The sequence below is a fragment of the Rana temporaria genome, chromosome 8 (assembly GCF_905171775.1).
Source record: "Rana temporaria chromosome 8, aRanTem1.1, whole genome shotgun sequence".
In the NCBI taxonomy this organism is placed as follows: Eukaryota; Metazoa; Chordata; class Amphibia; order Anura; family Ranidae; genus Rana; species Rana temporaria.
The window spans coordinates 31,311,533-31,338,659 of NC_053496.1; the positions used below are offsets into that span (position 1 = coordinate 31,311,533).

Consider the following 27,127-nt stretch of genomic DNA (forward strand, 5'->3'; position numbering starts at 1 on the left):
CATACCTGACACATAGTAAACTGTGTTTACTATACCTCAGTTTGTGGATGAACGGGAAGCTCTGTACAGAGCTATTCCTGTCTATTCATTCTGTGCAGCTGAGGCTGCAGAGATGGAGATTGAGGGCTGTGTCTCTGTCTCAAAGGTGAAACATCAGAGGTCTGTTAATATTCCTGACATCTCACCAAAGCTCCCCCAACGGGCTCCTAAAATATTGTAAAAAAATTTAATAAAATGGTTAAAAAAATAATATAAATGTAAAAAAACTACTGACACCAGTGGCGAAAAAAACAGGATCACAAAGGTTGCACTAGCGACCGGACCTTGGCATTCCGCCACCGGTCTTGGAGGGAAGGGCCCTATCCAGGGGGGCCCTTCATGGTTTCTTGCATCGGGTCCCCCAAGCAGGGCCAGCCCTACCATGGGACCCGATGGTACCATTGTACCAGGCAACACTTTCAGGGGGGCAGCAAATTTCCTGCCTGCACGCCATCCCATTACGCCAGCTCCACTCTCCACTCCACTGTGGGGCTAATTTGCCGCCCGACCGCTCCTCCCGTTCCGCTCTCCGCTCCACTGTGGGGTTAATTGCATGAATAGAGCCATAACAGGTCCTTTTTTATACTCCTATATACATGTATAGAGCCATGATAGGTCCACTTTAGTTATCATGATATAAAATAATGGATGTGGGGACATTTTGGTGAACGTAATTTTTTTTGGGGGGGGGGGGGCAGCATTTCATTCTTTGTACCAGGCAGCACAATGTCTTGGGCCGGCATTGCCCCCAAGGGTCTAGCAACGCCTCTGGGGCAGGTGCACAACTTTCCCCAGATGTAGTATCTGCTGTCTTTACTGCAGGAGCATGAAGGATGTAGCTGGGCCCTGTGGACTTCCATCGGGTTCTAGGTTACCTTGCGGATAACCCGGATCTGCATAACTTGGTGATCCTAAAACTACACACCAGCCAACCAGCAGCTTATCTCCCAGCCAACCAGCAGCTTATCTCCCATCACCCCATGGCAAACTTTACCTCTCTCATTCATCACATTCAGACTGAAACATAAAAATGATCAGGCGTTTAGCATTTTATACACATTTACATTACAATTACAGTAGTTAAAAATATATTGCATAATATGTAATAAAATTAAATACATAAAATAACATCTTTCAACAATATTTATAGCAATGAGTCTATAAAAGTCTGTTTCTCTTTAAACTTGGTAAGGCGGTTGGTAATAATGTGTAGTTCTTATGTGTCACATTGGGAGCGTAGATGAGAAGTGATTGTATTCGTGGATGAAGCGGAGCGCACGCGGAGAGCGACGGTGGCAGATTTTTTTCTTGAACATTAAGGGGAGGTTCTGGTGTTTCACAGAGGCCATTGGTCACCAGTGACCTCCCTAGGGGTACCTCTATACACTATCCAGCCTAACGTGGCCACACCTGAAGACCAAACAATGGATCATTTCAGAAGGGACTTACAAACTCTGGCCATGTATACAGTATAGGAATCTTAAACATAACACCGAATTAAATTTGTATTTCCCCCAGTAAATCTAAAATTGTAGCCAGATCTGTTCACCTTCACAGGCCGCTGTGGATTGCGGCACAATATTTGTCCCCATACATGCTGTGTAATGACTCCTCAGTCTTACCCCAGGTGTGTGCGCAGCTCTCCGTTCAATATAGACGCTGCTCCGCCGGGATAGAACACGGAACCTTTGGCTTGTTACTAAGTCACTGATAGACCAATGATACGACAATGAAATGTAGAAACAACTAGCTGCGTAATGTGGAGTTGGCACTCATTCGTCACTCTCGGATTCCTCAGCAGCGGCGTAATAGGACTGCGTGCTGTTCTGGGTGTACATCCGCTTCTTCACCGGACAATTCTGCTCCATGAGGATTGCCTACACGGATAAAAGGATTTCATTACCCTACAATGATATCGGGACTGCGTTTTCTATGATGTAAACTGGCCCTTAAAGTCAAGCAATTGAACCTGTAGACCCGGAAGGAGGTTCACCTTGATGTTTTTTATACGTGAAGTTGATTTGGATTAGCTGTCACTACCTTTAGATCTGCTGATGGTGTTGGCATGCAGTTCTCGGATTGCCTTGGCTCTTGTATGTTTACATCTAATTTAATGTATATTTAGTCACTAATATGTACCACGTTTTTGTAATTTAGTTTATTATTACACAATCAGTTGTAATATTTTGTTCTATTACATGCCCAGTCTCATTTTATTTTTTGTATTAGATCTAACATTTATTGAGATTCATCATCTGGGTTAGTAATTCGGCTTTTCTCCATTTGGGGACACTGTGAACTACTATGGGAATATACTGTGTTAGGCCTCGTACACACGATAGGTTAAACAGAGGACAACGGTCTGATGGTCAAAACCGATCGTGTGTGGGCCCCATAGGTTATTTAACCATCGGTTAAAAAAAAGCCAACTTGCTTTAAATTTAACCGATGGATTCCTAACCGATAGGTCAAAACCGATCGTTAGTAGGCACAACCATCGGTTAAAAATCCACGCATGCTCAGAATCAAGTCGACGCATGCTTGAAAGCATTGAACTTCTATTTTTTTCAGCACGTCGTTGTGTTTTACGTCACCGCGTTCTGACACGATTGTTTTTTTAACCGATGGTGTGTAAGCGCGACGGACCATCAGTCAGCTTCATTGGTTAACCGATGAAAATGGTCCATCAGACCGTTCTAATCGGATGGACTGATCATGTGTACGCGGCTTCATAGTTCCGGGTCACAGTATTCACTTCCCCTGTGATAGGGAGACACGGCTAACTATGTCACTTCCGCCGGCCTCGTATCAATCAATGTGTTGCATGATCCATACTGAGGCTTGGTTTTGCCATGTGCCAAACGGGAAATGAAAGCGAGGCTTGGCTGGCGATGCATTTGTATTTATAGCAGTGACAGATGTCAGTCTCAATGCCCCTGAAGAAGTCCTTCTAGTGACGAAACCAGTCGGGCAATGAGACGCTATCTACGCCACCACAAAACTGCAGTTTTTGTGCTTTATATGCACTGTGTATCTTTATGAATCTAAATTTACACTATTTGAAGCCCCCCTTCTCATTTCTTTTGGGTATCTGTTCAGTGGAAATGAATTTCTACTCCAGTCATCTGGAGAAGCCACACAACCCAGCTATGACTAAGCATCTATCCATGATGTGAAACATGTTAGCTTTTTTGTTGCATGATTTTTTTGGATGTTATACAGCTTTGGATTTTATCCTTTGTTTATTTTGTTTCAATAAATCGCCAATCAGAGTGCGGCAGTCCAGGAACATTTTTTTTCCATCTGGAGAAGCCGTTGGAGATGGGTATATTCCTTATACCACAGTTTTCCCTTGGTGCCAGGAGCTGACAGTTTCCTATGCTTGTCTGACCTTCCATAACAGAGGGTCCACCGTGTGGGGTAAGAGTACAGCCTTACTTTTATGTTGGTGATACACCTGGTGAAGGATACCTTTTTGGAGTTCACAGCACCCAACACTTTATTCAGCATATGTTTCAAGGAATTGGACATACTGTATATACTCGAGTATAAGCCGAGTTTTTCAGCACTTTTTTTTGTGCTGAAAATGCCCCCCTCGACTTATACTCAATTCATCTTTTTGCGCCTAATCTCCCGGACTTTGGGGACCTGGTATTGGCCAAACTTGGCACTCTTCCTCTACAAGTGTCCAAAGTTTGTTGTCCGGGGGACCTACGGCCAGGGAGCACCGATTTTTCAAAGTCGGGCACCCCTTCCATACACTCCCATGTTAAACGGTTATTTATCCTGTAACTTTGGGGACCCGGTACCGGCCGTAGGTTCCTTGAACCCGAAACTTGGCACACATGAAGCTAAAGTTCTCCTCTACAAGTGTGCAAAGTTTGCTGTCTAGAAGACCTATGGCCGGGAAGCACCGATTTTTCAAAGCCATATACCCCTTCTATATACTCCCATGTTAAACGTTTGTCTAGGCTTGGGCACAGTGAGGCATGCACATGGACACCCTAGGCTTATACTCGAGTCAATACGTTTTCCCATTTTTTTTGTGGTAAAATTAGGTGCCTCCGCTTATATTCGGGTCAGCTTATGAATGAATGAATGAAAAACGTATAAAGCGCGGCGCATGCGAACTGAATCGCTTCTGGGCGCTAGTTGTTCGTGTCTCATGACATCAAAAGAGCAGAGTTTTGATCTGTCTTCTGAAAGTCAGGTGGTTTTCCTCCAACCGAATGCTGGTTGGTAAAGCGTTCCATAGTCTAGGACCCTGAAAAGCAAACCTTCTTTCTCTTTTGGACTTGTATTTGGTTTTTGGTACCCTGACCAGATTTTGGTCGGTGGATCGCAGAACGCGATTCGAATTGTGAGGTTCTACTCGAGTATATACGTTATTAATTTATTTTGCTGAAATTTTTTTGGACTTTACCATCCATCCACATTTATATTATGTTCATTAGCGCAACTTACTTTGTATCCTAGGTTTATCATATGCTTTGTAAAATTTCCATGTTTGTAACAGGTTCACTTTCCCTCCTATAAGGCCTAACTATAAGAAGCGGTTCTTAAAATTGTCTCGCTGATTATATTTACAGGACAAGGTATGGCCACCTGGGGCTGAATCCACACTATGGTGCTATTAAAGTGTTTGGAATCTTTAATAGGCAATAGTGAGAAATAATAAAGTAATGATTTGTTGTCCATCTGAGAAGGAACCAAAAAGCAACGTAGAATCAAAGAAAGGATGGCTCGTCACTCACCATCTTCTCTTCCCTGGCCGGAGGACTTCTGAGGAACAGACACAGAGGAGCGAATGCTATGTCCACGATTCCGATGATCGTCATCAGCCAAGGGAATCCGATAGATTTAGCTATAGCGCCCCCAGCAGATGGGCCTGTAAGGTCAGACAAAGGAAGATCGGTATATGGGAAAGTGGTGCCTGAATATCTCCAACTGTGGGAACATGAACATGTGTGTACAAATGATGCTCCAGCCTTCAGCTCGCAGCCTGTTTGCTGTACAAATATCTATCATCGATAAGAAGCGTTTGACGGGTTTTAGTCACCTGTACCGTGTGCTAGAGACGTCTCTGATGATACAAGGCTTACCTAATGCAAACCCCATACAAAAGGCTACATCTGCGATGGCGTAGACACTGCCGTAGACAGAGACGTGGCGTAGATCCACCAGATAACCCATGATTGGCATCATCGATGAGTCCACCATGCCTGCAGGACAGACAAACAAACACAGCTGTTGGAGCTGAAGGTTTCTTCCATGTACAGTGAACATGCACATGTGACCTCATCCAGCATGCTGGAAAATTACTTTCAGCATTAACCATTTCATGGCTTAAATATCACAATTGCATTTTTCATTATGAAAAACCACTTTCTAGATAAAGATATTTTTGCTTTTGAAGGCTATTATGACTTTTTTTGTAGGATTGGATGAGCCTATTTTTTTATTCTAAATTCTGCCAAATCTTTAAATTTTTTGGGGTGAAGTGGGGAATCTGTCACGTTTTTATTTATTTATGTCTGTGTCCCTGTTGCAGATTTTCTTTTACTTCCCGACTGGTGAAAAGGACAGGGACAGGGAGTGAGTAGAAAGCTCTCTAACAAAGCTATGGATAATGGTAAAAGCTAGAAATAATGTTTTTGGCTTGACATATACTTGTAAGGCCCCTTTCAGACGTACGGACGAACGGTCCGTTTATTACAAGTCCGTTTACAGACTTGTAATGGTTCCCTATGGGATTGCAGACGTTAGCGGATGATGCATCCGCTAACGTCCGCAACCATCCGCGTCCGCAAAGATCCGCTTTTGCGGACGGAAGAAAACCCTATTTTTTTTCAGTCCGGCGGAACAGATGAATACGGACACACGGTCCGTATTCATCCGATTCCCCATAGGGGAGAGCGGAGGAGAGACAGGGCGGTCTCTGCACTGTGTGCGGGGACCGCCCTGTCCGCCGACAGCTCAGCGGGGATCCCCGCTGAGCCGACGGACACACACGGATCGGATCAATTACGGATCCGCTCCGTGTGAAAGAGGCCTTACTTTCACCTTTTCGTAAATAAATGAAAAGGTGAAATAACTCACAATACCCTCCCAAATGCCCCGTATCACGCTACACTTGGAAGCTGTAAATGCCACCCACCGTTGCTCATGCCAACCTTTTTAATGGGCCAGACACTTGAAGACTTTACTACATAGCCCTGGAGGCTGTGTAGCATCACAATGTTCGCAGTCAATGACAATCTCTTGAATTGGGAAGAAATAAGGCTCAGAAGAGATTCTCATGCTGACTTTTAATCACTTATTTGTGTGACTATTATTTACCCATGTGTGCCCTGCCTAAAATGTGACTGAGTAATGTTGTGCAGGTATTCAGCTTTGTCACATAAAGTCAAAGGTCCCCCCCCCCCCCCTCTGTCATGGCAAAGCATCTATAGACTAACTATGACAGGAAGGTATAATCATAATTTAGTAATTTGTATGGAGAGAAATGAGGCAGTATATCATTTTCTTTGGTCAGTAAACTGAAAAGGGGGTATCCATCTTCATGGCAGAGGGGGTGTCGGGTCAGTGGGAATCGGATCCTCAGATACTTATGCCGCGTACACACGACCGTTTTTCGGGTTGTAAAAAATGACGTTTTTAAGGGTCTAGAAAAAAATACTTTTTTTTTTCAACTCCATCATTAAAACGGCCTTGCCTACACACGATCGTGAAAAAAAATGCTCTAGCAAAGCGCGGTGATGTACAACACATACGACGGCACTATAAAGGGGATGTTCCATGTGGATGGTGCCACCCTTTGGGCTGCTTTTGCTGATTTGGTGTTAGTAAAAGACGATTCGCGCTTTTCAGTCTGTTACAGCGTGATGAATGTGCTTACTCCATTACGAACGCTAGTTTTACCGGAATGAGCGCTCCCGTCTCATAACCTGCTTCTGAGCCCACACACGACCATTTTTTACAACGTAAAAAACGACAACGTTAAAAACGACGTGAAAAATTAGAGCATGTTCGAAAATTTTAATGCCCATTTTTTACATCGTGAAAGATGCTCTGGGGCCCACACACAATCGTTTTTAATGACATTAAAAAAAAGTCATTTTTTACAACCCGAAAAACGGTCGTGTGTACGCGGCATTAGACATTATTTAGAGAAGGGGTCTCCAAACTGGCCCTTTGCTTGTCTTTATCCAGCCCTTGGACGCTATTCCTTCCCTTGATACGAGGCACCTTCCTTCCACTGACATTAAAGACTGGGCACTATTCCTCCCACTGATGCCAATGTTGGGGCAACCAAACTGATAAGAGGCATGGAGGAGCTCAGCTATGAGGAAAGATTAGAGGAACTGAATTTATTCACTCTGGAGAAGAGGACATTAAGGGGGGATATAAACATATGTGTATATATATATGTAAGTGATCCATATAGTGAACTTGGTGTTGAGTTATTCAGTTTAAGGTCATCACAAAAGACAAGGGGGCACTCTTTACATCTAGAGGAAAAAAGATTTAATCTCCAAATACGGAAAGGTTTCTTCACAGTAATAGCTGTGAAAATGTGGAATAGACTCCCTCCAGAGGGAGGATTTGGATATGGGATTATATGTATGTATGTACTTTTTTTTTTTTTAATGGTTGAACTAGATGGACTTGCGTCTTTTTTCAACCTGAATAACTATGTAACCAATGATGGGGCTCTCACTATTCCCTCTACCGACACCAAAAATGGGGTACTATTCCTTCCAGTGATTCCAGCGATGGAGAACTAATTCTCCCACTGTCATCAAATATGGGGCACCTTTCCTCCAACTGACATTGATAGGGCATCATTCCTCCAACTGAAACCCATGATGGGGCACTATTCCTGGCCCTTTGTTTTGAGAGTTTGGAGACCCCGGCTTTAGACACTTTGCCTAAAAAGGGGGGAAGTTATACTGAATTCATTATTGTACAGTTCTATTATGTATATGGTAGGACATTTATAATAACTTTAAGGTGCTTATATGGTAAGTAACATCTGAGATGTACTAATTAAATGTTACATATCCCAATGGCCCCTTGTGTTTTTAGGTCTTACCAATAGCGAATCCAACGCCAAAATTTGGTGCTATTAATCCGTAGATGTCCTTGGCAAATGGCACCTAAATGTGAACATACAATTCAGAGTTAGTAGCTGAGCCAGGCTGTGGATCGATCTGCTTGGCATGTATACCAGACACCACCCTGGAGTTGGGCAATGGTCCAGTCTGGCAGACCTGTATACTAGACATTACCCTGCATTTGGCTGGTGGATTGGTCTGGCAGACCTGTACGCATCACCCTGGAGCTAGGTTGTGGATAGTTGTGGTTCTCATGTAAACCTGACATCACCCTGGAGTAAGGCTGTGGTTTAGTCCAGCAGACGTGTTCCAGATATCGCCCTGGAGCTGGCTGATGGATTGGTCTGGTAGACCTAGAGCTTGGCTGGGGGTCAGTCTGGTGGTCATGTATATCCGAAATCACTATGATGTGGGGCTGTGGATTGGTCCAGCAAATGTATTTCAGACATGACCCTACAGTTGGACTGTGGCCTGTTCTGGGGCCATGTATATCAGAAATCACCCTTGGAGCTGGGCTGTAGGTTGGTATGGTGCCCATGCTATACCAGACATCACTCTTAGAGCTGGTCTGTAGGTTGGTATGGTGCCCACGTATACCAAACATCACCCTCGGAGCTGGGCTGTATATCTTTACGATGCTCTTGTATACCAGACATCACTCTTGGAGCTGGGCTGTGGATCACTATGGTTCTCATGTATTCCAGACATCCCCTGGTATTGGGCTGTGGATCACTATGGTGTGCATGTATAACCGACATCACCCTGGAACTGGGCTGTGGATCAGTATGGTGCTCATGTATTCCAGACATTCCCTGGTATTGGGCTGTGGATCACTATGTTGTGCATGTATACCAGACATCACCCTGGAACTGGGCTGTGGATCAGTATGGTGCTCATGTATACCAGGCAGCACCTGGTGTTGGGCTGTGGTTTGGCCCATAAATGTATTGCTGACATCCTAGTATCTTTCTGGAGTTGGGCTGAGGACCAGTCAATGTGTATTAGACATGTGCACTGCCAAATTTTTTTTTAGTTTTCGTTACATTCGTTTTTTTGCATTTTTCAAAAATTCGGGAATTTGAAAATACAAAATTAAAGAATTTGTCAAAATTCATTAAACAAATTTGGAACTAATCGAATTGCACTTGTCTAATGTATATTGATCTGTGATATGTCCAGTGTCTAGCTGGTAATCTCTACAGCACCCACTACCGATGAGCCTGTAATCCAGGAACGTGTGCGATGGGAATACAGACAAGACTGACAACCGTCATTCTGCCCATTTCCTGTGAGCCTTGCCTGTTTCTAGTGCCATCCCCAAACAAGAGGCACTCGCATTATATGGGGGGGCTCGGGATGGGGCTTTAGAGCTTGGATGGGTGCCAAGTTAAATACTGGAGTTCCACTTTTTTTCACCTTCCTGTTCGACTCCAATGCATTTTTCCAAACCAGCAATGTTTTTGTGAAATCCCAGTTTTGGTCATCCCTATTTATAGCTGACACTAGGCTAGTGGTGGGGGGGGGGGGGGGCATTTTGAATCTAAAACCAGCTCTAGAACTACAACTATTAAACACTAATAGATATATAAGAGATTCTTTCCCTAGGGAAAAACTGCGCTAACACGTGAATAAATATATATTAACCTAATTAAAGAAGCCGCCAGTACCTATTACTAAAGATACCCAAAGTAAAAAAGACATAAAATACAAAAAAGGTACAGCGCTAAAAATATTGAGTGATAATAACCAAATAAGTGAAAAATAGTGACAAATTAAAAAAAATGTGAATAAGATGATATAAGATTGAAAGTGGCGTTTTGATCCGATCCAGTCCTGTCAGCTGGTCTCCATGTGTGTGTGTGTATCTCCTGGTGAGCGTGATGACGTTCCACGCACGTTTCGTCGTAAATGACATCGTCGGGGATAGGCCAAATTGGCCTATCCCCGACGATGTCATTTACGACAAAACGTGCGTAGGAACGGACGGATTTTGCGTGGAACGTCATCACGCTCACAAGGAGATACACACACACACACACACACACACACGGAGACCAGCTGACAGGACTGGATCGGATCAAAACGCCACTTTCTGTCTATCCCATGCCGTTTTAATTCATCTTAACTGTAAGTGCAACCCAACCTTTATTAAATCCACGATCTTTGCAGTACTTCACTATGGAGTGTTTTTGTTCATTTTTCCAATATATATGAGCCATATTATTCCATGTGTTGGGGACTGTTGCTGAGGATCTGCCCTTTCCATTCATCTGCCGGAGAAAGTCTGATTGGGAAGACTATAATCATTCCTGTGCCTTACTGACCGCTGATATAGCGGTCAGTGGATTCGGTAAGGAGACTACATCTCACTACCTGGGTGTCCCTTTTTGGTGGAAGAAGATTTTTTCAGTGCACCTCCCTTCTTTTTTCAAATTATTAACCACTTCACTACTTGGGACTTTTACATTGATATAATATTGGTTTCAAACGTTTATTTTATATCATCTTATTCACATTTTTTTTAATTTGTCACTATTTTTCACTTATTTGGTTATTATCACTCAATATTTTTAGCGCTGTACCTTTTTTGTATTTTTTGTATTTTATTAAACACTAATGACTTGTGCACCTCTCTGTAATGTGTTGCAATGCAGCCTCACTTTTAAAATTTAAGCACCAGAAAATCTCTGATTCTAGTCTTAATGCTAGAAGAGGTTTAATGGGGTTTCCTGACAATCTGGAAGGAGTTCATTGATCGATCGTACAATGAAGGGTGAAGGGCAGTGAGGGTCCTGGACTGGGAAATTGTGAACAGAAATATTCAGAATTTTGCTTACACAGAGGATGCTCACTCCCACCAGTATCATCCCGATAAAGGCGCACAGCCACCTGCAGAGACACAAGACGGACAGGCACATATTACACATCCATGCACACAGGCAGCTGAAGCTTCGATGTGATAGGGCGAAGGATTGTGTATGTGGCTATGTAGGTTAGTCCCTGTACATGGAGAATCTACAGTCCACATAGGGCACTGAGCATAAACCCCATGATCTGTTTTATTTTGTAGTGCTAGATATTGTGCTATTTTTCGCCGAGTAAATTGACACCCAACACTTCAAAATTGCGCCCGCTCGTGGAATGGCATCAAACTTTTACCCTTAAAAATCTCCATAGGCAAAGTTTAAAAAATTCTACAGGTTGCATGTTTTGAGTTACAGAGAAGGTCTAGGGCTAGAATTATTGCTCTCGCTCTGACGATCGAGACGATACCTCGCATGTGTGGACTGAACACCGTTTTCATATGTGGGCGGGACTGACATATGCGTTCGCTTCTGCGTGTTGAGCACACGGGGACAGGGGCACTTTAAACAATTTTATTTTTTTTGGTAATTCTACATTCTACTTTTTAGTTTGACACTTTTTGATCAGGGATTGTGAATTTATGGGCCAGGATTGAGTTGGCTGTAGACCATTGTCTAAAGTAGGAGGGAACGTCCATGCTGGATAAAAAGCAGGGTTTCATAAATAGGATAGAAGAGGGTTAAGGGGTGATTGGAAAGAAACGCAAAATTTCAGTAACAAGATACACTAAAGTTAATTTTAGGTTACACAAACGCAGTAAATTACCCATTTTTTTTTGGTAAAATATAAAAGATGAGATTGCACCGAGTAAATAAATACCCAACATGTCAAACCTTACATTTTTGTGCGCCCACGCAATGGCGACAAACTTAAAGTGGTTGTAAACCCTTGCAACACACTTTTTGCTACAGGTAAGCCTATAATAAGTTTTACCTGTAGCTACCGCTTAGGTATAACTTTTACAATTACATTTTTTTTTTTCACATAGAAGACAAAAAGTCCGTGTGATGATTTTTTGGTGACAAGAAAACGAATGCAGCCAATCTAATCTAAATCTAATGATTGGTAAGCTGCAATAGATTACATTTTTGGAAGACCCCAGATCTCACCGTAAAGAAGACCTGCTCGCCCACCGAGCCGATGCGAGTGCCCAGCGGGAGCAATGACCACCGGGTACCCACGATCGCTCGTTACAGAGCAAGAACCAGGAGCTGTGTGTGTGTAAACACACAGCTCCCGGTTCTTTCAGGGGAGAAATGACTGATTGTGTGTTCATACAAAGTATGAACAGCGATCTGTCATTTCCCCTAGTAAGTCCCATCCCCCCTTCAGTTAGAACACAGAGAGGGAACACAATTAACCCCTTGATCGCCCCCTAGTGTTAACCCCTTCACTGCTAGTGAAATTTTTACAGTAAACAGTGCATTTTTATAGCTCTGATCGCTGCAAAATTGTCAATGGTCCCAAAAATGTGTCAAAAGTGTCCGATCTGTCCACCATAATGTCGCAGTCCCAATAAAGATCGTTGTCATTACTAGTTAAAAATAAATACTCATAAAAATGCCATCGTTTTATCCCCTATTTTGTGGACGCTATAACTTTTGCGCAAACCAATCAATATACGCTTATTGCGATTTTTTTTACCAAAAATATGTAGAAGAATACATATCGGCCTAAACTGAGAAAGAAAAATGATATTTATTATAGCAAAAAGTCAAAGATATTGTGTTTTTTTTCAAAATTGTCACTGTTCTTTTGTTTATAGCGCAAAAAATAAAAACCGCAGAGGTGATTAAATACCACCAAAAGAAAGCTCTGGTCAGAAAGGGGGTAAAATCTTCAGCTGCTGAAGCAGTAAAAAATGTTTTTAAAGCGACACCATCCCCTTGTGCTCACATGCAGAAGCAAATAGGTTGCGCCCGAATATGTAAATGGCGTTCAAACCACACACATGAGTTATCGCTGAGAACGTAAGAGCGAGAGCAATAATTCTAATAATATTAGCAATAATAATCTATTAGTTTAAAGGAGTTGTAAAGGCAGAAGTTTTTTTTATCTTAATGCATTGTATGCATTAAATATATAACTTTTTGTGTGTACCAGTCGCCCCAACAGCCCCCTAATACTTACCTGAGCCCCATTTCTCTCTATCGATGTCCACCAGTGTCTCAGCCAGGGGTCTCAAACTGGCGACCCTCCAGCTGTTGCAAAACTAAAAGTCCCATCATCCCTCTGCCTGTGGGAGTCATGCTTGTAACTCTCAGCCTTGCAATGCCTCATGGGACTTGTAGTTTTGCAACAGCTGGAGGGCCGCCAATTTGAGACCCCTGGTCTAAGACGTCTGGGTCTCCTCCTGATTGGCTGAGACACAGCAGCGATGCCATTGGCTCCCACAGCTGTCAATCAAAGTAATTTGCCCAATCAGGAAAAAAAGGGGGTGAGGCCGGGTCGGGGCTCCGTGTCTGAATGGACGAATGGTGACTCGGCTTGGGAGCCCCAATAGCAAGCTGCTTGCTGTGGGGGCACTGGACAGGAGGGAGGGGCCAGGAGCAGCGAGGGGGGAACCTAGAAGAGGAGGATCTGGGCTGCCCTGTGCAAAACCACTGCACAGAGGAGGTAAGTATAACATTATTATTGTTATTTAATTTTTTTCAAACAAGACTTTACAATTACTTTGTACCATAGTTTGGCGCCATCCCACGAGTGTGTGCCATTTTAAAGCGTTTACTTGACGTAACATCATCTTTTATTTTTTACCAAAAATTGGATTATCTGTTGTGCATTGTTGCATTAAAATTCATTACAAAAAAATTGCTGCGCAAATATTGTGTGACATAAAAAATTGCAACAACTGCCATTGTATTCCTTAGGGTATCTGCTAAATAAATATAAATAAATATATATATTAGTGCTGTCAGTTAAACGCGTTATTAACGGCGTTAACACAAACCCATTTTAACGCCGTCAATTTTTTTTATCGCGCGATTAACGTTCGGGGGTTATACCGGGAGGGGACATCCCCCCCCCTCCCGCCGCCTTTCGCCGCTCTGACCGGGCCTCCCGTCCCACCGGGAGACCCGATCCTCCATCCGCCGCGTTCTGTGTTCAGGCGGAGACTGACACTAAGCCGTAAACGGCTTTGATTCAGTCTCCGCATTGAAACCACGGAAGCGGCGTCATGACGTCACTTCCGGGTTTCTCGGCTGCCAATGGCGCCGGATTTAAAAAAGTACACAGTATTCAGAATCGCCGTTTTCGGCGATCTGAATACTTTGAAGTGCAAAGGAGGGCTCGGAGGTCTTTTAGTACCTGTCACCACCTATTGCTGTCACAAGGGATGTTTACATTCCTTGTGACAGCAATAAAAGTGATCAAAATGTAAAAAAATAAAAAAACACAATTTAATATTATAAAAAAAAATAAAACAAATAAGAAAACAAAAAAAAAAATGTTTTAAAGGGTGAACCTCCTTAATCGCGCGATTAATCGTGAGTTAACTATGACATTTAATGCGATTAATCGCGATTAGAAATTTTAAATCGCTTGAAATTTAATCGCTTGACAGCACTAATATATATATATATATATATATATATATATATATATATATAAAATGTTTGGGGGTTCTGAGTAAATTTTCTAGGAAAAAATAATAGTTTTTACATGTAGGAGAGAAGTGTCAGAATTGGCTTGGGCTGGAAGTGGTTAAAACGCTAAAGTGCGCTAAAACCATCCCCACTGTCCCTCACTACAGCCCAGAACTGAATGGAGCATTTTGTGTGCAGCCATTGTGAAGGGGACTTTACAAATAAAGCCTACTAAAGTTAGAAAAAAAAAGTAAAGTGCAGGTAAAAAGCACCGCAGTCTACCAATGCATGTGCATTTACATGCACTCAGTGCCCTGCCATACAATCTTGCCCGTTGGCAGCGCATAGTAAACATGTTCCCGCAGACAGCGCCCATTACGGGTGTCATTTGTGATTTACCGATCGGCTCCGGCTGTGAAACGTTCCGAATTACAAGCACTTTACTCGTCAAACGACCGATTTGTTTATTTTGTGTCTCCAATCAATAAAACTGTGATTGTACGAGCGGCCTCGTGCTGAGCGGACATCGACCGCGGCTTCCGTCTCGGCATTAACCCTTCCTGCCCCAGAGCATTCCTCAATAAAGAGAAAGAAGTGACGGGACTGACGGCCGGAGAGAAATCGCTCTCCCGCTGCACCATGAATGTTGCCAGTCCTTCCGCTGATTAGATCTGCAGCAGACAGCAATATGCAGCTAATGAAAAGACTCACCTGCCCATCCTATGAGCCAGAGGCCCGAAGATATTGGTTCCGATGAGATAAGACACGCTGGCCGGGAGGAAGGCCACACCTGAGGGGGGGAGAAAATTCCTCTTATCAGCATTGATGAAACATTCATGAAAAGGTTTCATATCCGCCGCGTCTTATCGGCAGCACCATCACCCTGCAGCAGCAGAGCCTGAGCTTTATTACGGCACACCGACCATCCATCTCACTGATGTTTATTGAGTGACTGGCGGAGCCGGCGCAGTACATAACCGTCAACCCCGGGACCAATTACAGCTCGGGATGTGGAACCTCGCATGGTGCCGATACTCAGATTTCACTAAAGAGGGGGGAATAGGTCAGGAGATCTACACTATATTGTCAAAAGTATTGGGACGCTTGCCTTTACACGCACATGAACTTTATTGCCATCCCAGCCTTAGCCCGTAGGGTTCAATATTGAGTTGGCCCACCCTTTGCAGCTATTCCAGCTTCACCTCTTCTGGGAAGGCTGTCCACAAGGTTTAGGAGTGTGTCTATGGGAATGTTTGACCATTCTTCCAGAAGCGCATTTGTGAGGTCAGGCACTGATGTTGGAAAAGAAGGTCTGGCTCACAGTCTCCGCTTGAATTCATCCCTAAGGCCCCGTACACACGGCCGAGAAACTCGACGAGCAAAACACATCGTTTTGCTCGTCGAGTTTCTTGTGAAGCCGCCGAGGATCTCGGCGAGCCAACTTTTCCCATTGAGGAACGAGGAAATAGAGAACATCGTCGGTTTCCTCGGCCGAAAGTGTACACACGGCCGGGTTTCTCGGCAGAATACGGCTCCGATCGAGTTTCTGGCTGAATTCTGCCGAGAAACTCGGTCATGTGTACGGGGCCTCAGGTGTTCTGTTGGGTTGAGGTCATGACTCTGTGCAGGCCACCCAAGTTCCTCCACCCCAAACTCGCTCATCCAGATCTTTATCGACCATCCCCAAACTTTATGAACCACCCCCAAACTGTTTCCACAAAGTTGGGAGCATGAAATCATCCAAAATGTCTTGGTATGCTGATGTCTTAAGAGTTCCCTTGACTGGAACTAAGGGGCCAAGCCCAACCCCTGAAAAACAACCCCACATCATAATCTCCCCTCCACCAAATGATTTGGACCAGTGCACAAAGCAAGGTCCATAAAGATGAACGAGTTTTGGGGTGGAGGAACTTGACTGGCCTTCACAGTGCGTGGTCAACCAATCCCATAGACATTCTTCCAGAAGCGCATTTGTGAGGTCAGGCACTGATGTTGGACAAGAAGGCCTGGCTCGCAAACTCTGCTCTAATTCATCCCAAAGGTGCTCTGTCGGGTTGAGGTCAGGACTCTGTGCAGGCCATTCAAGTTCCTCCACCCCAGACTCGCTCATCCATGTCTTTATGGACCTTGTTTTGTGCACTGGTCCAAATCATTCCAAAGAAGGGAACTCTTAAGGCATCAGCATACCCAGATATGTTGGACATTTTCATGCTCCCAACTTTGTGGGAACAGTTTTCATCTGTCACTAATCCCCCTCCCTGTGTGGGCCCCCCTGTGTGCTTGGGTCCCGTACAAGAGGGCTGGTGGTCCCCCCTATCAGCGGCCCATTGTCCCTGCCCTCAAGGAGCTTACAATCTAAGGTCCCTAACTCAAGTTCATACATGCACATACTAGGGCCAATTTACACAGGACCCTTTTTGCTTCTTGGCAAAAGTGCACACCACTGTGTAGTTCTATAGAATGCCTGAGAAGTCCTTGATGTATGGCAGCCCACCCCTTACAGATGGGGCAAAAGGGAATTTGGAGGCCCTATGTTCACAGAGGTAGGTTACCAGCCCTTTTTTCATGGATAGGGAGGTTTGAGGCCCTACACTTGTGGATTGTAGGGGGGCTAGAGGGATTATGTAGACCATACTTGAGTTAAAGTTAACTAGAAAGCGCTGCCCTCATGGATGGGGAGAGATCAGATGGGAATAGAGGGAAGTTAGAGGCTCTGTCCTTGTAGATAAGGGGTAGATGGAGGTTGGAAGCCACACATTCACAGATGGGGATAGATGGAGGTTGGAAGCCACACATTCACAGATGGGGATAGATGGAGGTTGGAAGCCACACATTCACAGATGGGGATAGAGGGAGGTTGAAGGTTCTGCTATCACGGAGGTTGTAGATGGAGGTTGGAGACATCCCTCTCTCAAATAGGGATAGAGGGAGGTCAAAGACCCTGGCCCTGTGAATGGGAGGGGGTAGATGGACCACACTTGCTCAATCTGGGATAGAGGGAGGTCAAAGGCCCTGTCCTTGGGGATTAGGGGTAGATGGAGTTCGGAGGCCCTGTTCTCACTGATTGGGGAAATAGGAAGGTTGGATGCACTTCGGTTGATTCCTTCCACACACTTTCTCCGTCTCGCATCCTCCTCGGAACAGCAAACGGTGTGCGCTCAGCTCTGACGATATTCCTCTGTCAGCTTCCATCTGCACAGTGCGCTCTCCATGCGTGATCTAACAAACTCTATATGTGATATAGATGGAGCTGTCAGTATGCTCTGTTCATCTGTATGTCATATAGAATTTCTAGGAAATGTTTTTCCTCTAAAGGCCTAAAATGCTGCAAGAAACCTTTACATAAAATATATCTGAATAATGAACACTATCCCTATAGCTGGAGCAAAACCGTGGCCTCTGCCTGAACTCTGTGGCCAATGGTGATTAAGCTTGACAGTGGTTAATTTGGCTAGAAATGTAGCCACACCATGAAGAGCTCTCTTCGCAGCACATAATTGGATGCGGACAACATATGTGGGCACATAAAATCTGACTGGACCCAGTGCCCACCCAATCTGCCAATCACCAACGAGTTGATAGATTGCCCATTATATAAGAGAGTTTTTAATTAGGAGAACTCTTAATCACTGTCGGAATTGGAGGACCGCTAGAGGAATCCTCTCCAATTACTGATAAATCTTATTACAGGTATAAAGAGATGTAACAGGACAGGGAAAAGATCTCACCTAACTGCCATTTCCGGGAGCACATTGTCTCCATCATCCAGATGGGCAGTGCCGGTTCCAGCATAGCGATTGCCATATTAGCAAAACAGATGGAGCCTGAAAAATAAATGAATGGAAATTAGAAATCACCCAAAAAAATGGCCAATCCCACCTGTTGTGCCAGAGCGGTCTTTGGGGCAGATCCACAAAGATCTGCCCCGGCGCATCGTATCCGAGATACGCTACGCCGCCGTACCTTACCTGGCTTTAAATCGAATCCATAAAGAATTTGCGCCGTAAGTTACGACGGCGTAGTGTATCTCAAGCGGCGCAACGGCGCGGAATTCAAATCGGCGATTAGGGGGCGTGTTTCATTTAAATGAAGCGCGTCTCCGCGCCGAATGAACTGCGCATGAGCCGTCTCTAAATTTCCCGCCGTGCATTGCGCTAAATGACGTCGCAAGGACGTCATTTTTTTTTTACATAGACGTGAATTACGTCCATCCTGATTCACGGACGACTTACGCCAAAAAAAAAAAAATTCTAAATAAACGCGGGAACGACGGCCATAGTCGTCATGGCAAGTCTAACTATTCGCCAGAAAACACCAGCTTTAACTATACGCCGGAAAAAGCCAACTAGAGACGACGTAAGAGAATGCGACGGCCGCGCGTACGTTCGTGGATCGTCGAAAATAGCTAATTTGCATACTCAACGCGGAAAACGACGAGAACTCCACCCAGAGGACGCCGAAGTATTGCATCTAAGATCCGAAGGCGTACGAAGCCATACGCCTGTCGGATCTAACCCAGATGCCGTCGTATCTTGGTTTGAGGATTCAAACCAAAGATATGACGCAGGAAATTTGAAAGTACGCCGGCGTATCAGTAGATGCGCCGGCGTACTCGCTCTGTGGATCTGCCCCTTTGAGTCCTTTGTGAGCCTTGTGCACCTTTTGGAGCCCTGATATAGCTTTTGTCACCTATGACCACCATCCGTTGCCCTCTCAGTACCAAATCTGACCCCGATCAGTCCAGCCAATTAGGTGACAGTCACAATGGATACCTCTAGATGAAAGGATAAATCTCAACAAAGTGATGGGGAAGGGGAGAAATTTCTTGGCTAATACTCTCTTGTTCTCCACTGACTACATGGACATTTAGCCCTGGTTCACACCAGTTCAAAGTTGCATGTCAAGTTGCACCTCATATGCAGCAATGGGACTGTTCAAATCGCAGCAACTCTATTTCTGTGCGATTTCATGTGAAACTTGCATTGACATCTGCGTAAATAAAGTCACACAGATGTCAGCAAGCCAATGAAGTGCAATTTCAAAGCCGCACTGGCGTGAACAAGAGCTTAAGGGGGGTATTTTTCTAAAACTGGAGCACACAAAAATTTGGTCCGCCATGCATAGTAACCAATTGGCTTCTAACTTCAGCTTGTTCAATCAAGCTTTGCCAATAAAACCTAGAAGCTGATTGGTTACTATGTAGAGCTGCAGCAGTTTTAATAAAACTCCCTCTTAGGCCCCGTACACACGTCCGAGGAACTCTACGTGCCAAACACATTGAGTTCCTCGTCGAGTTCAGTGTTGAAGCCGCCGAGGATCTCGGCGGGCCGACTTTCCTCATTGAACAACGAGGAAATAGAGAACATGTTCTCTATTTGGCCCGTCGGCTTCCTCGCTGAAAAGTATACACACGACCGAGTTTCTCGGTAGAATCCAGCTCCGATCGAGTTTCTGGCTGAATTCTGCCGAGAAACTCGGTCGTGTGTACGCGGCCTTAGTCTTGTACAATATGATTGTGACTATCTGTGTTCTCATCTACTAAAGATGATTTCTTGGAGACTTTTCTAAGTACTTCTCAGTGACTCTGTGCCCACGAGTACCACCAATGTGGTAAAGAGTTTTAAGAACATTCACTGTAAATTCTCCAATATTTGGCCTCCCATATTGACAGCGCTCCCCATTGACTGACAGTGAAATGACATCATTTTGTGTTCTAATCTTAATGAAAAATGTCTTCACAATTTCCTTTATGTCATATCTAAGCAATCTCTACCATAATGTTGTCATGCCAACGCAGAAATATAAAACAGCTCTTATTCATATATCACGGATATTAAAAGTCACCTCCACACCTTTTGTCCCGTGGCCTTATCTGATATTATTATACTCTATAATTGACTGTAGCCACCATAAATTTCTAAGCAGGAAAACTGTCAATATCTCACATGATACTTAAATGATTAGCGCACCAAAACTATTTAGTTGTGGCTGGTTGGTGGCTTTTTCTATCCCTCCACCTTCCGGGCAGGGCCGCCATCAGGGGGGTACAGGCAGTACACCTGTAAGGGGCCCGGATGGCAGCCCCCTTTAAAAAAAATATGTTTTGTTTTTTCGGGGTCCGGAGGTTCCCAGGGGCCTCGGAGGCCCACAGGGCCCCAGATGGCAACCCCCCATTTTTTCATTTATTTTTTTATTAAAAAAAATATATATTTTTTAATATATTTCTATTTTATTTTTTATTAAAAGGGACAATTTTATTTTTTAGAGGTCCGGAGGCCCCCAGTGCCCTGGATGGCAACCCCCCCTTTTTTTTTTTTTTATAAAAATATGACAACCCCCTTTTTTTATAAAAACAATCTTTTTTTTATATATATATATATTTTTTTTAATATATATATATATATATATATATATATATATATATATATATATATATATATTTTTTTATTAAAGGGCCCAGAGGTTTATTTTTTTAAAATTAAAGGGCCCCAGATTGCAACCCCCCTTTTAAACAAAATATATATATATGTATTTTTTATATATTTTTTTTAATTTATTTTTATTAAAGACCCCCCCGCTTCTCAAATCGCGGCAGCCCCCCCCCCCCCGCTTCTCAATTTCAGGCGGCAGAACCCCCCCCCCCCTCTCTGCTCCAGGAGGGCCCATGCCTGAAGCTGTGAAGGGGCCCCATAATTCCTGATGGCGGCCCTGCTTCCGGATGTATTACTAGAGAACCCACAGTGCCTGTTGTATATTTTATGAATAAAACATCATTGAGATTGCAGAATGACACTGAATTTTCCGCCATTAGAAGTAAGAATCCTTGGCTGGGTGGGCGAAGCAGGGTTACTAGTAAAGAGACCAGCCATCATCGGTCTCTAACTGGAGTGTCTATATTAGAGGAGTGTCACAGAAGGTCTAGGAGTCACTGTAAATGGAGGTGAGGGAGGTGCCAGTCATGAAATGTTCTTCTTTATCGAACACTAAAGACTGCTATTGAGTAAATGAACTGTGACACTGGGAATCTCCCAAAAGCCCCCCCCCCCCCTCCTACTGGTAGGATTCTCTATTAAAATCAATTAGCATAGATCTGAAGGCTACACAGACTGACGTGGGGAAAAAGTGGTCCACACCTGATCTGGGAGGGGTGGAAGTGACGCCATATACAGTTCACAAACATGACATCCAGTGCGACCCCCCCACCACAACAAAGACCTACCTGCTGCAATCAGGATGTAGGGGTCCCTTAGAAGCTCGAACAGTGAGGTCCCAGGCTGGCCCTGAAAGAAGAAAAAAAGTCAAAAATAAATTCTTATGGTTACACATGGTCCCACTGTGGTGATTACGTTGGCAAACTCACCTCTGGCTGAACTCTGGAGGGTTGCAGGATGAAGAGCTGGAGAGCTGCAGGGAGGAAATATTTGGCTCATTACATAGAATGATATGGATTGCCTTCTAAAACGTCTTTTCTCAACCATTGTACAATGGAAACCTAGGGTTCCTTCAGAGGCTGCTTGTGGTTCCTTGAGCTGTGGCTAATTGACGTCTCTTCTAAAGGTGCCTGCATAGTTCTGGGTCCAATGGCACTTGGAAGAGCCAATGGCATGACACCTATGATCTTCCTAGCTATAAGGGTGGCATGCTGATGACCACTGCAGGGGAGGGGGGGGGATTGTTCCCACTAACCAACAAAATAAGTGGGCATTCTTCCCATTGACCACCACTGCAAGGAGTATTCGCAATGACCACCACTTTAAGGGGGGGGTGCATTCTTACCACTACCAATTAAGGGGGGATTTCTTCCCACTGATCATTAATATAAGGGGGTCATTCTTCCCACTGATCACCAATTTAAGGAGCATTATTCCCACTGATCCCCAGGGATTTTATTTTAACAGTGAACTGAGAATGATTTCAAGGGTTCCTTCAGGGTAAAAAAGTTAAGATAATTTGTTCTAGCATACAACTAGAATTGGACTTACCACCATCAAAGAGAACCAGAACTGCCAGCACCAGGAACGGAGCCGTCTTTCCCACAAACTCATACAAGATGCTTCCAAATGGCGGTCCCACTGCCAAGTAAAACTGTCATCAGTGCCAAGTAGGAGGACTGGATCTACCTACGTCATTAAATAACGAGTTTGGTTCGCACCAGAACCTTCGAACGGACCGACCGTTCGCGTGAACATTTTATTGATGCTTAAATAAAAAAAAGGAAAAATTCCTTAAAATATCGTACCTGCTGGGTGTCTATAATATGCCTGTGAAATAATTTTAAAACTGCTTGCTGCTTAAATGTAATGTCTGGTCCCTGTATTTTGATTCTAATAAACAGTCCATGTTCAGCAATCAAACAAGTATTGTCTTGTTTGTAGTTGTCAGTGGTTGGAGTATCTGATATCTATATTCAGACTGGGAGGAAGTGGTATATGACGAAAGCACTCAAGCGGAGTGTGGGACTTTTCTTTACACTGACCAATGATGTATCCTTAACTTGCAGAAGGGGCTTCTAGACATGGATGCTGTAATCTTAAAGAATAATGGGATAAAGGAAGGGGGAAACACTCACATTGCCACATCTGTATAATTAGGAGGAAAAGGGGATTACTCAAGACAGGAATAACCAAAGGTCGGACTTTGGAGGCAAGACAACGACAGAAAAATACATGTATTTTGTATACTTTTTGTAATAAATATATTTCTTGTATTTTTCTGTAGTTGTCTTGTCTCCAAAGTCCGACCATTGGTTATTCCTGCCTTGAGTAATCCCCTTTTTCGCTGTAATCTTAAAAGAATGTATGTCTGTGGACCAAGAGACTGCTCAACTACCAGATGAAAAATCCCAACTTGTCCTTTTACACTCGTATAGGTACTGTATGCTGCTATGGCAGAAGTCTTATTGACTGCTGAATTCTGTTAGATTTGTGGATATTGTCCTTTGAATGTGATGATCCCTACCTGTGTCATGTCACCCATAATAGAAGTAATCCTTCCCCAGTGTCCATTTTTTTTTTTTGTGGTATTATCATCTGGCATCTCTATTTATGTTCTGCAATAATTGGCTGAGGCCCTGTACACACGTCCGAGGAACTCGACGGGCAAAACTCATCGTTTTGCTCGTCGAGTTCTGTGTGAAGCCGCCGAGGATCTCGGCGAGCCAACTTTCCTCATTGAACAACGAGGAAATAGAGAACATGTTCTCTATTTGGCTCGACGAGGAACTCGTCGGCTTCCTCGGCCGAAAGTGTACACACGGCCGGGTTTCTCGGCAGAATTCAGCTTCGATCGAGTTTCTGGCTGAATTCTGTCGAGAAACTCGGTCGTGTGTACGGAGCCTCATTGTTCAGTTTCTCCTGCAATCTAGTCATCTGTAACAATCATCCATGTACATTCTCCAATTCTTGATTTATGAAGAGTTCCCGCAGACAATGCAGTTTCTCATCTGGAAACATGTATTTGTTATGTAACCTTTCCGCTATCATTTCAGTTACTCAACGCTCCATGTTAGTCCCAATGTATAGAAATCAAAACAAGAATCTGAGCCCTATATGACAGAAGGGTTTGTATTAAAGAAAACACCCCATTTACAACTAAAAAAATAAAGTGCAACCCCCCCCCCCCTTTTTTTTCAGCTTAAGAGAAGACAATATCTGTTTACTTTTGCCATTGAGTAACTCCATGTTGTCTTTCATCATATAGTTTAACACAAGCTATTTTAGTTTCCCTGGATATTGCAGCTCCCCCTATCCTTCCACCCACTGCTGACATTAGCGCTCCAGGTGTGATAGACTCCAGAGTTGGTGTCATGTCCCCGTCCCTGTCTACATTTGACAATTCACAGAACTCATTTAATAATGCTAATGCGGTGTGGTTTGTGAATAGCCAAATGTGAACGGGAGAGGTGACATGGCACCAGCTCTGGTGTCTATCATACCTGCTGAGTTAATGACAAAAGGGGGGGGGGGGGGAGTACAGCAATCTTGTTAAGCTATATAGAAAAGCCAGCTTGGAATTGCTAAAAGGCAACTGATAATATCCTATATAAAATGAACAAAGTGATGGTGCCCGGAGTTGGGCTTTAAACTCTGAGATACCTAAAGGGAGCACAACCTACTGTGGGTAATGTCTCCCACCCCTGCATTTTGCTGTAGTTTACCACCCCAATGCCTTATAGCCATGATTTGGGGACCTCAGCTTGTGCGAAGAACACCCAGACATTCTCCCTTTCATGCTCCGTGTCATCTCTTATATAGGAATAAGCAGGTGCAGTCTGCTTTCTCCACTGCAGGTGGCGCTCAACTGCAGCGGCTTTGCAAAGGGAGAGGAAGTCAAGAGGAACTTCGTTCCTCTATGGTTCCCTGGTCACAAGGGCAGCTATCCAATTGGATCCTGGATCCCCATGTGACTCTGGCGACCATCTTGGGTCAGTCGGAGTCTGTTTAACCACTTCAATACAGGGCATTTTCACTCCCTTCCTGCCCAGGCCAATTTTCAGTTTTCAGCGCTGTCGCACTTTGAATGACAATTGCGCAGTCATGCAACACTGTACCCATATTTTTATCATTTTTCATTTTTTCCCCCACAAAAAGAGCTTTCTTTTGGTGGTATTTGATCACCTCTGCGTTTTTTATTATTTGCGCTACAAAAAAAAGGAGAGTGACAAGTTTGAAAATAACACAATATTTTTTACTTTTTGCTATAATAAATATCCCAATTTAAAAAAAGAATAACATTTATTTTTCCTCAGTTTAGGCCGATATGTATGCTTCTACATATTTTTGGTAAAAAAAAAATCGCAATAAGCTTATTTTGCTAAATTTGGAGCGGCGATACCTGGAAGACACACCGGAGCAATATGACATCTCGCTCGGCGTGTATCAGGTAAGTTCTCTACAGCAGGTGTCCCCATCAGAGTCCCCCCCACAGCAAGTGGTGTCCCCATCAGAGTCCCCCCCCACAGCAAGTGGTGTCCCCTTCAGAGTCCCCCCCACAGCAAGTGGTGTCCCCTTCAGTGTCCCCTCCACAGCAGGTGTCCCCATCAGAGTCCCCCCGCAGCAGGTGTCCCCAGCAGAGTTGGGGATGAGTGGCTGTGCTGGTGGGGGGTAGGGATGAGTGGCAGTGGTAGGGGTTAGGAATGAGTGTCAGTGGTGGGGGGTAGGAATGATTGGCTGTGCTGGTGGGGGGTAGGGATGAGTGGCTGTGCTGGTGGGATGAGTGGCTGTGCTGGTGGGGGGGACTGACTGGATGGAATCAGCGGCGGTGGTGGTGGGGACACTTACTTTCTGTCAGTGTCCTCTTGGTTTCCCCTGCATGGCTCCATGTCTCTCTGGGCTCCCTCTGCTCCACGTGTCTCTGCAGCTCCTCCCCCACGACCTTCTCTCACTTGGTGTCAGCAGTGTCTGCCCCGCCTCCCTACATTCTCTCTGTTCCTGGATAGGCAAGGGCGGGGCAGTCCACAGTCTCAGGCTGCCTCTGCCTTCTCTCTCTCTCCCCTCAGCAACCGAAAGCCCCCATCCCCGCGGCAGAACAAACGGGCTCCTGCTTGGGGGCCCCAAGCCAGCTCGGGGCCCCAAGCAGTTGCTTGTTTTGCCTGTCTTGTTCTGACGGGCCTGGATGTGGGCAGGTGATCACAGACATATGTGTGCAGATCATTGGGACATGTGATTTTACTGTTACATATGTGGGGAACAGGTGTGGGGACATGTGTTTTGGGGACTTTGTGTGTTTACATTGTGTGGGGACACTAGGCTGGTGGTCAGTGTGTAAAAAGCTGTAAAAAACAGCTCATACTCACTGATCACTGGCTGGCTGCAGAGATCTGCTCTCCTCTCCTCACTGACAACTTCCGTGTGAGGAGAGGAGAGCCGATCGCCTAGCAACCGGCTCTCTATTTACATCACATGAGGGCTGTGATTGGACACAGCCGTCATGTGATCAGGAGGGCCAATTTCAGAGCCCTCCTGCCAATCGGAAATGCGCAGTGTCCGGGTGACACAAGTGCATCGGGATCGCGCGGCTGTGCGCGATCCCCTCCCTTCTGAGGGAAGTTTCTGAACGTCCACTCAGAAGGAGGAAGCGCCCACCTGGTCGTATATGTGCAGTGGCCGGGTGGGAAGTGGTTTTTAAAAAAAGGATTTGACCAGTGGTGTGCAGGGGAATTTGAGTATCCGGCACACAACCCGACTGAACACCTTCGGGATGAATAAGAACTCGTATTGTGTGCCAGATCTTCTCATCCAACATCAGTACCTGACCTCATAAATGAGCACAAATTCCCAAAGACACACTTTGGGGCTATTATAGCCACAAAGAGGGACCAACCCCATATTGATGGCATGTCCAACAACCTTGTCTAAGTGTGATGGTCAGGGGTCCATAGACCTTATTTGCCTAATGTAGACATTCATAATTCGGTCACTAAAAATCATTTTACCAAAAGATCAGGATTGGCTGAACATGTGTGCCTATGGAGAAGGGAAGTGGAGCGCTTAGCGGATAATGTATTCATCAGTGATGGCC

The 27,127-nt window shown here is 44.5% G+C and overlaps 1 protein-coding gene across 1 annotated transcript in view; it reads right to left on the reverse strand.

The window, feature by feature from the left end:
• Positions 1 to 1,075: 1,075 nt before the first annotated feature.
• The window catches only part of SLC18A2 (solute carrier family 18 member A2), a 73,504-nt gene continuing 47,452 nt past the window's right edge, over positions 1,076 to 27,127 (reverse strand). Inside the window, exons 7-16 of the mRNA XM_040361491.1 lie at positions 22,591 to 22,680; positions 21,969 to 22,012; positions 21,828 to 21,888; positions 18,337 to 18,432; positions 15,320 to 15,398; positions 10,994 to 11,045; positions 8,135 to 8,198; positions 5,142 to 5,261; positions 4,794 to 4,927; positions 1,076 to 1,916 (exon numbers count right to left, since the gene is read on the reverse strand). Coding sequence (XP_040217425.1) covers positions 1,812 to 1,916; positions 4,794 to 4,927; positions 5,142 to 5,261; positions 8,135 to 8,198; positions 10,994 to 11,045; positions 15,320 to 15,398; positions 18,337 to 18,432; positions 21,828 to 21,888; positions 21,969 to 22,012; positions 22,591 to 22,680 — 845 coding nt within the window. The 3' untranslated portion in view covers positions 1,076 to 1,811. The remainder of the gene's footprint in view (positions 1,917 to 4,793; positions 4,928 to 5,141; positions 5,262 to 8,134; positions 8,199 to 10,993; positions 11,046 to 15,319; positions 15,399 to 18,336; positions 18,433 to 21,827; positions 21,889 to 21,968; positions 22,013 to 22,590; positions 22,681 to 27,127) is intronic.